The 11170-nt window shown below is 31.5% G+C and overlaps 1 protein-coding gene across 1 annotated transcript; it reads right to left on the reverse strand.

Annotated features, from left to right (window-relative positions):
• Positions 1-3790: 3790 nt before the first annotated feature.
• LOC114326558 (trafficking protein particle complex subunit 5) lies at positions 3791-10030 on the reverse strand. Its single transcript, XM_028274950.2, has 4 exons — positions 9782-10030; positions 9483-9609; positions 9210-9392; positions 3791-4010 (listed from the first exon to the last, which is right to left on the reverse strand). Exons 1-4 carry the CDS (start codon positions 9934-9936, stop codon positions 3912-3914), a joined length of 564 nt encoding a protein of 187 aa, XP_028130751.1. The 5' UTR covers positions 9937-10030; the 3' UTR covers positions 3791-3911.
• Between the last annotated feature and the right edge of the window lie 1140 nt (positions 10031-11170).

Consider the following 11170-nt stretch of genomic DNA (forward strand, 5'->3'; position numbering starts at 1 on the left):
TTCTGTATTGTCAATTAAAAAGGAAACAATGCTAATGAAGATTTTGAATGAGATTTGCTCCCTAAAGAACATGGTTAACTACAACGTCTTCAAAGAAATCAGTACCCCTATGACGTGTTTTCAAAATCTTGATGAGCACAACTACCCTATTTTGAAGTCTTTGGTGCAGATCCTGCTTACTTTACCAATAGCAATAGGTGAGTAAAACATTGGCATGATAAATAAATTAGAGATATATAGGTTATATTTACCTTAATCGTCGATACAGTTCTTCAGTTTACATTTGTGCTATGTATACATTTCGAAGTATTAATTATTACTTCATCATCACAGGCTTTTGGCTTTTATTACGTCATATGTTTAGTAAAATTTCTAGAGTTAAAATCACAAGGTTAACAATTTTTGTTTACTAAAATTAATCGATGATGACTTATCCCAAACCAGCAGAGGCGCAACCTATAAAAATTATAAAACTAGCTGACCAATTGTGTCACAAATAATATTTAAACAATTACCATAAAATATTTAAATTTTAGACAAAATAACATTGGAATGGTTATCAATATTCATCCTGTTTGCCCCTTTGGATTTCTTGGCTCTCATGAATGTTCACAGGGATATAGAAGTGGACATCAATAAAATTATCGATCGGTATTCCAGCAAGAAGAATAGAAAACTGGATTTTGTAATTTAAGGGAAAACAACGTAGTTTTTGTTAAGCCAAAGTATTTTTGTTTTGTTTTATAATTTACTTCTAATGTCAGTAATTAAATCATACTAAACATAATGTTAGTTAATCATTTTGCAACCTTCTTTTATACAGTATATTAATACCTTGTGTCTTATAAAAACGTAATCTTGATATTTGAAAAATATGTTTAAATAATGAAACATAAAAAAAGTGTTTTTTGCTTGTTACATTTTTTAATAGTTCAAATGGAATGACTATAAGCCACTCTTAAAGTATTTAAGTAGGATGAGTTTCCAGTCTAAATGTACCACAGGACTACAGTGTCTACTACCAGTCACTACACGTATCATCCTAAATCATTTCTATCTGCTAGAGTAGAGAGTTGAAAATAGCTGAGTTTATTTGTCAATTTCAAGGTTATTTTTTTGTAAACGCAGTGTGAACAGAGTAAAAAAATGTGTTTTAAAACGTCAATTTTCAAAACTCAAAAAAGGGTATTCCATACCCCCCGGTATTGGGCCCATGTTGACAAGGTTACGCCCCCCCCCCCCCTCAAGAAATCTCTGGATCCGCCCCTGACACCCACAGTACATTAATGCGGTGAAAAGTTTTTACCAAGGAAACAGTAGTTATATAAAAACGAGAGATGGACACTCAGAATACTTTCAGGTTAACAAGGGTCTAAGACAGGGATGCTGCCTATCCCCTACCCTCTTCAAAATTTATATAAACACGGCTCTGAAGAAATGGTTCAGAAAATGTAAGAAAATGGGAGTACAAATAGAAGAGGGTAATCTGACTACTTTGTTATTTGCTGACGATCAAGTGGTTCTAGCGGAGGATACAGAGGACGCTGCTTAAATGGTTCGAAAACTGATATGAGTATGAAGATTGGGGTCTGGAAATAAATACAAACAAAACAGAATATATGACAATAGGCTGCACAGGCGAAGACCTAGACTTAGAAGGAAAAAATAATAAAAAACACTAAAGAATATAAATACCTGGGAGTTACATTGACGGGAGATGGAAACGACGAAACAGACATACAACAAAAATTAGGTAGAGGAAGAGCCATCACAAGTCAGATAAACTCATTACTATGGAGTAAAGATATACGAGAAAGTACAAAAAAAAGAATGTGTGTACTTTGTACGCACGTAAGAAGTTATACTTCTATTATATGATTATATGATTATAAACGAAATTAATATACTTTTTATTTATATTTTATTTAAATATTAAATTAATTTATACTTACTACTTCTCAAACATTTTTATTAAAACAGTGCCAAAAATTAAAATAATAAAAAAATAAAACACACACAAACACACTAAAAATGCCACAAATGATTTCTGAACATTAATTGTCGGAAAATGTTTTAACTAAATACGTATTTTCTGAAAATAAAATTATATAATAAATATACTTACAATCATAAAATGTATAAAAAAAAAATAAAAAAATAAAAGTTTCTATTGGGATTCGAACCAACTTACCACGCGGCTGGTATTTGCGTTGTATTGGGATTCTCTCGCATTAAAACTGCGCCACAGAGACAGCTTGTCATTATGTGCGAAGATCGTCTAACTAAACAGATTAACCTTTTGACATTTTTAACTTATGTAAATTAAATTATTTTGATTTTGAATTGAAATGATTTAGAATTGAAAAAATACAACAAAACATAGAGTAAGAAGACAATATATTATGTAAATATAAATATAAATTATGTAAATAAAAGTATTACATACTACTTATGTATTTTGGTAGGTTCAAGGTAGGTATCGGAGCCCGTATAACGACTAATAAATTTCGCAATCACTTGCGTCGTGCAAAGTGGCTATGTTCAAATATCATAACAAAATTTGATCAACTATCTATAAAACACTTACCAGTGAAAGATTCTTTAGCTTTGAATAAGCGAGATCTGCGGCACTCATACTAGGCACAGTTTGATGAGCTTTCACATTGGCATGAAACAATCATCTCTTCTATGTAAATAAGTCCAAAAATATAATATGAAAACTATTTAAAAAGGCAGTATAACCATTAACTAACTTTTTGTTTGTTGTTTCTCTTCCTACAAATTTTAAAACGCAACAAGCATACATTATAACCAAACGCAGTCCCACAGCTGTGCCACAGCTGCCATATTGGATAATTTTTGTCATGTCATTTGAACATCCAATCAGAACAAAGTTATAATGCGCATGCGCCCGGTCGCTAGGTTTTCCCATATAAAATTTCACCGTCATTACGCCCGTAAAGAAGTATAACTTCAAAAACAACTATATAAAACATTTATTGAAAGTACAGTTACATATCGCTCAGAAATCTGGACAATAAATAAGAAAATGCAGAACCGAATAAACGCAGTAGAGAACAATTTTTGGCGAAGATGCTGTAGATTAACATTACACGATCATGTTAGAACCGATAGAATAAAAGAAATGATGAAGGTGGAAACAACATTAACGGATACGATAGAGAGAAAACAACTATCCTGGTACGGACACATGAGAAGAATGAATGATGAGAGATTACCAATTAAAACCTGGAGGTGGATCCCAAAAAGAAGAAGGAAAAAAGTAAGACCAAAAAAGTCTTGGGAAAAAGGGATCAATATAGCCATGAACAGAAGAAATATAGAAATAGATTCATGGCAAAGCAGAAAACAATGGCGTTCGAATTGCGATAAACGGCCTATGATGCTGTAAAACAGTCGCTATATATATATATATATATATATATATATATATATATATATATATATATATATATATATATATATATATATATATATATATATATTCTCGTTATTCATATTGAGTTGAGTTGGGTCGAAGTACTCGGGCACGAGAGTACGCCCTTACTGTACTAAGGCTATAATCCCCCTAGAGTTCTCCAGCTCTCTGAAGCTTCGTTTAAGGCTCTAATAAACTTTTTTTAGTACGTTTTTAATAATGTATAAATTACTTTGATAGAATGTAAAAGAATAATTGAAAGATATAAAACCTTTTTAATGCAAGTTTGTGATTTGTACTCTTATCATTTAAAATCGTATTTTAACCAAAATCCTCAGTAAAACCACATCGTATTCATAAATTTTTATTAATATAAGGTATAAATTAAAATTTATTATAAGACTATTATGCAGAATATACACACTTATGATCTAATATCCACAATAATGCACACTTGATTCTCGCTGATCAATTATCTTTCTTCTAAATTTTTATCTCTAGTTACAACAGCATCGTCAAATTTAACCATGTATGTAGTACCTTTGTGCCAATGAGCTGTCACTTTCGCTGGCTGAAACAAAAAAAAAATGTTATGAACAATACAAATTAAATTTTTTGGTAAATATAAAGCTTCTATATCTAATTATGGAAGAAAGTGTAGGAATTCTTCATCTTTCCTTCTTATTAGGTAATTCTGCCTATTTCTGTTTCTTTGGATTGTGCCTTCATGTTATATTGTCATTTTTCCATGGTTGGCCCATACTTTTACCTGACACCGATTTGACTCTTGCTATCTTGACTACCCTATCGTCTGTCATTCTGCTTATATGATTGTTCCATTCTCTCTTCCTATTCAGTATTCAATCACCTATTTTTTTTTTTTTCACCTTGCATGCTGTTCCTATTTCATCACTTCTATATTGATCCTTCTGTGTGTGTCCTGTGATTCATCTCACTATTAGCATTTCTGTAGTCTCTATCATTCTTTTTGTTTATGATTTATCAGATCTCGTTTTAGATGTGTTTTTTCATTATTCGACTTATAGTGGTTTTGCAAATTCTTGTCATAGTTTCCATTTTAATGTGTTTATTCCTCCTCAATGCATCTTGTTTAGACATGTGGCTGCTTTATTGGCGTTCTGTATTTGTTTGTTTACCTCTGCTTCTACATCACTATAACTGGTTGTACCTAACTAAGTAGTTATAAGTAGTTGATTTCTGTTGTTGGTTCCATCAACTTCTATTTTACATCTGGTCGGTTTTTTGCTGATGACTATTGTTTTAGTTTTCTGGGCTGAAGTGACCATGTGTAACTTATTTTTTCTACGAGCGTGCAAAAATGTCTACTTTCGCGCACGCATTTTAGTTTAGAAAGTTTCACTTTTCCGCACGCGTGTTACTTTTCCGCACGTGTGTTATTTTTCCGCACGCGAATTTTACTTTTCCGCACGCGTGTTAATTTAGACATGTTAATATGGCCTTAAAGTAATTATAATACATGCAATAAACTAATATTTAGATATTATTTACTAATTTATTTTAAATATATCTTATTGTGTTCCTGTTTTAATGAAATTAACGAGACAATTCGATGAAATAAAATTATTGTGACATAATATTCGAAAGTCAAATCGGTAGACAATAACAGTCGTTTTGAATCATCGTCATGGAAACCAAGATCGTCGTCATGCTTACTAATTATATTGAAAGTTTGGTTTTGACAGCCTTGTCAAAGAATTAATTTGTGTATGTATTTTCATATTAATTAAATTAATTGATTAAGATTTGGTAATTTTTTAAAGACTCTTAGAAAAAATATTGTTCCTAACTCTTGCAGAAAGTCTCTTTTCCGCACTCAACTGTTTGCCGAACTCCCGCTTCGCGTCGTTCGGCAAACTACAGTCGCGTGCGGAAAAGAATGACTTTCTGCACTTGTTAGGAAATAGTATATTGTGCAACAAGTGCAGAAAGGTACTAATTTCTCACGAGTTTGAAAAGTTGCGGTACGAGCGCAAGCGAGTGCCGCAATTCAAACGAGTGAGAAATTACCTTTCTGCACGTGTTTCACACTATACTTTTTCTACAAGCACAGTTTTTCCTAAAAATAAAAATCACAATTTCTAAACGACGATTAATTATAATAGGTACCTATGTGATAAATTTTAAACTGTATTTAATTAATACCTACTAATCAATTTAAATTCCTTATACCTAAATAAATTGCACAGAAATCAGTTAAAAAATTAATGCACTGCCTTAATTTGTTTAAATTTAAACAATTATTACACATTATTGACATTATATTTATGCAGTCACGGATTTACACAAAACCTACTTCATTCGACGTCTCTTGCACAGGTTGTTAAATCCTTATTGGTTATTTGATAATTATAAAATGTTTAATAAGAATAAAATTGTAAAATAAAACAGTTGTAACATCCATAATTTAGTTTCTATGCTATAGTTAAATATAATAATTGTCTTATAGGTTATATATTTGTGTAAAGTTTAACCACGGATGTAAACAGAATATAACGTTACTCAGAATGCGGTAGTCCACGGATGTAAACAGAATATAACGTTACTCAGAATGAGGTAGTCAACTGTGCAGAAAAGAACTTTGCGGCACAGAAACGTCACTTTGCGGCACAGAAACGTCACTTTTCTGCACACCAATGTCAAATATCTTATACTGTGAGAAAATATCAAGTTTGCTAACATAAAACCGTGCAGAAAAGTGCACTTTGAATAGTGGTTGTAGAAAAATAACTATACCATTATGTTGAATTTAGGAGCCGATCTTTGTAGGTCATCCTCAGTTTCTGCTGTCAGTATACAGGGTGTCCCGAAAAGATTGATAATAAATTATACCACAGATTCTGGGGTCAAGAATAGGCTGATTGAACCTCACTTACCTATATACAATAGTGCACACAAAAAAAGTTACAGCCCTTTGAAGTTACAATATGAAAATCGATTTGTTTTCATATATCGAAAACTCAGAGATTTTTTATTGAAAATGGACATGTGGCATTCTTATGGGAGGAACATCTTAAAAAAAATAACAGTAAAATTTGTGCACCCCATAAAAGATTTATGGTGTTTTGTTCCCTTAAAAACCCCCCCAAACTTTTGTCTACGCTCCAATTAAATTATTATTGTGGTACCATTCGTTAAACACAATATTTTTAAAACTTTTTTGATTCTTAATATTTTTTCGATAAGCCCGTTTTTATCGAGATGGGGCTTATTTTTTAATATGTTTACATAAAAAATTGTATGGGGGTTTCGTTCCTTTAAACACCCCAAATGTTTGTGTATGTTCCAATTAAACTATTATTACGGTACCATTAGTTAAACACAGTGTTTTTAAAACTTTTTTGCCTCTTAATATTTTTTGGATAAGGCACCTTTTATTGAGATGTGGCTTCTTGTTTAATACGGTTCAAAATATACCTATATGTAAATGTAAATTATAAATAAATTTTCATAATATTACCAGGTCTCTATAATCGTACTTAACCATATACAAATATGTGGTAGATTTGAAAAATATTCAAAATATCTCGATAAAAACTGGCTTTTTCGAGAAAATACTAAAAGGCAAAAAAGTTTTAAAAATATTGTGTTTAACTAATGGTAGCACAATTGTGCTAATGGGGGTTTAAAGGAACAAAACCCCCATACAATTTTTATGGGGTGCACAAATTTTACTATAATTTTTTTTAAATGTTCCTGCCATAAGAATGCCACATGTCCATTTTCAATAAAAAATCTCTAATAGTTTTCGATATATTGAAAAAAATTTATTTTCATTTTGTAACTTCAAAGGTCTGTAACTTTTTTTATGTGCACATTTGTACTAAGGTAAGTGAGGTTCAATCAACCTATTTTTGACCCCAGAATCTGTGGTATAATTTATGACCAATCTTTTCGGGACACTATGTATATAATCTTCTGCCTGCGTTGCACAGGATCATAGTTTCTTTTACATTAAGTCTCTTTCGTGTCTTGAAAAAGTTTTATGAAGTAAATTCAGAAATTTAACAGTGGACAAAGACAAGAAAAAATGCAAATAAAAAACATTTAGAGACTGGCAAAAAACAAGTCTGTTACGAAGCAGTAATAAAGCTGTTAAAACTGGAAACAATATTAGCGGTAACAAAGCTAAAGCCGAAGGATAAAGTAGATGAAAGCAAATTATACATGGTAGCCAAACATAAAGCAAATAACCAAGACTTTAATAAAGTTATGCAAATCCAACACAAAAACAATAAAAACTAATTAACAATAAGGATATAAAAATGTGCTGGAGGAAATATTTTAATGATATGTTACAGGATTTTGAAACAGTAGAACCAGCAGAGAAGGTAACAGTAATGGTGTTCAAAATAACACACAAGAAAATTGTTCAGAGCTGCAAAGAAAGGTGAAGCAGTTGGCCATATGATACCCCTGGAGAAGTATGAATAATTTTGGGGAAGTAGTAAAATGTTAGCTAATAAGTTTATGATAGAATTATGAAAGTGGGACAACCTCACAATTAATGGATTTTTTCTCTCTTCTATATTTTTATTGGACTACTTGATATTCTCAGCCAAGAAACGTAGATGTGCCCAATACTCCACTAGGAGTGATGGTCCGAGAGAGAGAGAGAGAGAGAGAGAGAGAGAGAGAGAGAGAGAGAGAGAGAAAGAGAGAATATTCTATTCACTAGTTAAATATAAGTTGTTGTAGATGTCACAAGGAGCAAAAAATATGGGATTACAAAAGTATTAGAAAAAATACCAGGGAAAATCCAGAAACATTTTCAAATATTAGTATGTATGGAAAGCAGTAATTATTCGCTGTGTACAAGTACTTGAAGGGGATACGAGAAACGATCGTGCGCTAGTAGCGGAGAAATCTTGCAACTGTCTTAACATATTTCTTAAATAATAATTCATTTAGTTAATTGAAATTGTCAAATTGACGTATATTTCATACCTACTGTTATTGGAGAAAATGGGATTTCGCAAATGATGTGTTATAAATTGTAAAAATTATATGTTGCTCCACAATATTGATATGATATGCAATTATTAAAGTGAATTTAATTAATGGTATTTAGCTTGTAGTACAATGTTTACCTTTTAATAACATAACCACAATCTTACTTTTTCTTCTTATTCTTTTTTGGGCTATGGCCTTGACAATTATCCAGTAACCAAGACTAATATAATTGGCCAATATAATTAAAAGTGCTATAAATGTTGCCAAGCTATGAAACCAGGTGTCGCTCTTCCGAACTTGCACAGTCCCAATATAGAAAAATAATTATAGTAATAAAAATTTATAATAGCTGTCACAAATGTAATAAAAAAAATAAAAATAATTTTTGATGGCTTTATGACACGTTGACTGCCAACTACGAGATAACTCTGTCATACATTTTTAGAAAATTTTGATTTCAGTTTTGAATCATGATCTTTATCTTCAGCTTCAGTATCAGAATCACTTATATCATTTACCTACATTTTCAGAATTTGTCGTATCTACCAATTCCATTCAGTGTTCATTAATGCATTTTTAATAACATTTTTAACTCATACATTGTGTTATTTTCTATGAAAGATGCCAACTACAAGTTAGCTCATTGTAACATAATGTGATTAAATAAATTAGTCATTTTAGTAATCAATATGTTAATTGAGCTCAATATTATCTGCAGCTTTGACTAGTGGGCAGAATATTAATAAATACACTATACTAATTTTAAAAATCAACATACAAAGCCGGTCCCTGTGAGCACCGCCTCTACAATTCCAGCTATCATCACAGCACAGTTCAAACTACTTTTGTCTCTAGGTACAGAAATATAACGATTTACTAAAGGTTCTTTTTCCATTAAATAGTAAGTGTTTTCATCATCATTGGAATGTTCTAATTTGTCTGCTTCTTTTCCAAATAAAGCCTAAAATTGTATAAATTAAAACTGTATAAAAGATATTGCAGACTAATAGCCAGATTAAGATATAAAATTGGTAAATGTCTTCGAACTCACCTTCCACAAAGTGGATTTAACAAAAAGCAAAATATTTAAAAGCTTTATCTCTCTCTTCCCTCCTCGTTCTCTAACAAAATAGAGATCAATAAGTTTTACTCCAATTTTCTTTCCTAATTCATGTAACCTGCAATAGAAACAAAGTTGAGGCAAGCATAGATAATGTGAGGTGATTAAGGCCATGCAGCCTCTCCACACTTCCACCTATAGAGATATTTGGTGCATCGAGGCAAACATGGTAAAATAAAATGAAAAAGTAAATTGTTTATATTATTATGTAAACACAAAATAGGTCTCACCTATTTTGTAATTCTGGAACTGTTTGTGACTTATTTTGACAATATTGGACTACTTCTGAAAATAACAGGGCAAAACAACTCAGAGAAACTTCCCCTTTTCCTTTACTTAATGGTTTATCCAATATACTGGGTCGATTTCTTCCTGTTAAACTCATGTTTTCTCAAATTATTTTAATTTAAAAACAAAATATAATTATTTATATTGTTGACACTGACAGCTACGTTACGTTGTTTTGTTAGTGACATATGACAAGTAATACTTGACATAATATGACAACTCAGTGTTGCCGATGTCACGATATGAAATTATCGCAAGCCACAGACCTTGGACAAAATTTCAGTAGAATTGCTCCTAATTTTTCGGTAGAAATCGTCAAATTTCGGTTGATTTTATTTTTTACTTCTTTTGCTATCACATTGCAAAAAATGATACTTTATTATACTTCTATTATAGGTACAAGTATTCAAAAATAAACTACCTTCGTCATCATATGATGATCAATAATAATAATCATTCATCAGGTTTGTTCCAACATGAACTTTTGGACGGTCCAGAAACCGTCACGAAACTACTTGTACCGTTTATTATTGTGCGCATGTTCGTAATTGTATCGCCCAGTTATCGTCCCATGACGGTAATCATATATTTGTCATTTTTGTTGGTGACAGCTTGTGTGCTTTTAGTCGATCAAAGGAACAAAAACTTTAAAGAATTAAATCCTAGTGCGCAAGTCAGTCCAACCAGCACATTATGCATTTTCCCGATTACTGTGATCATCACGAAACCGTCACCGAAAGATCACAATTCTTGTTGGAACAGTGGGAAGGACGATCCGATGACGATCATATTTTTGTTGGAACGGATTTTGTTTACTGCGCAGAAGCGTTACCGTTTCGTGACGGTTCTCGGTCGTGTTGGAACAAACCTATCATAAAAATCACTCAAGTTCAAAATCGGTTTACGTTAAAAAATGTATTTTCTCGGCTTTTTATAGAGCAATTGTCTTCATTTTTTTTAATCCATAGGTTACTTAGTTTGATATTAATGATATTTTTTATATGAAAACCACAATCCTCAATAGTATTCACTATTCAGGTAGGTACATTAGTCCCAAAATCAAATATAAAAGGACAAGGTGGTCATAAAATTGATATCTGTATCTGCTGAACATGTGTCGCAAGTCGCAAGCTAGTAAATGCAAATGCAAACAAATTGAAGGATTCTTGAAAATTTACTAAACTCTATTGCCAAATCTATCCGTATAAAATTATGTTAAAATTATCAATTATGTTAAAAAAATATTTATTATCAGAATGCCATAAAAATTATGTTAAAATCTGATAATTATGTACAAATCGGCAACCCTGTGACAACTTCAATCAATCAGT

Source organism: Diabrotica virgifera, chromosome 7, assembly GCF_917563875.1.
Source record: "Diabrotica virgifera virgifera chromosome 7, PGI_DIABVI_V3a".
Taxonomy (NCBI): domain Eukaryota; kingdom Metazoa; phylum Arthropoda; class Insecta; order Coleoptera; family Chrysomelidae; genus Diabrotica; species Diabrotica virgifera.

Bases quoted from the DNA above. Each gene is read 5' to 3' on its own strand.
- LOC114326558 (XM_028274950.2), bottom strand. From the start codon at position 9,936: ATGAGTTTAACAGGAAGAAATCGACCCAGTATATTGGATAAACCATTA. The intron at 9,610-9,781 runs GTGAGACCTATT...TTTCTATTGCAG, and splicing joins GTTCCAGAATTACAAAATAG to GTTACATGAATTAGGAAAGA. The intron at 4,011-9,209 runs GTATGTTGATTT...TTTTTGTTTCAG, and splicing joins TGCTCACAGGGACCGGCTTT to CCAGCGAAAGTGACAGCTCA.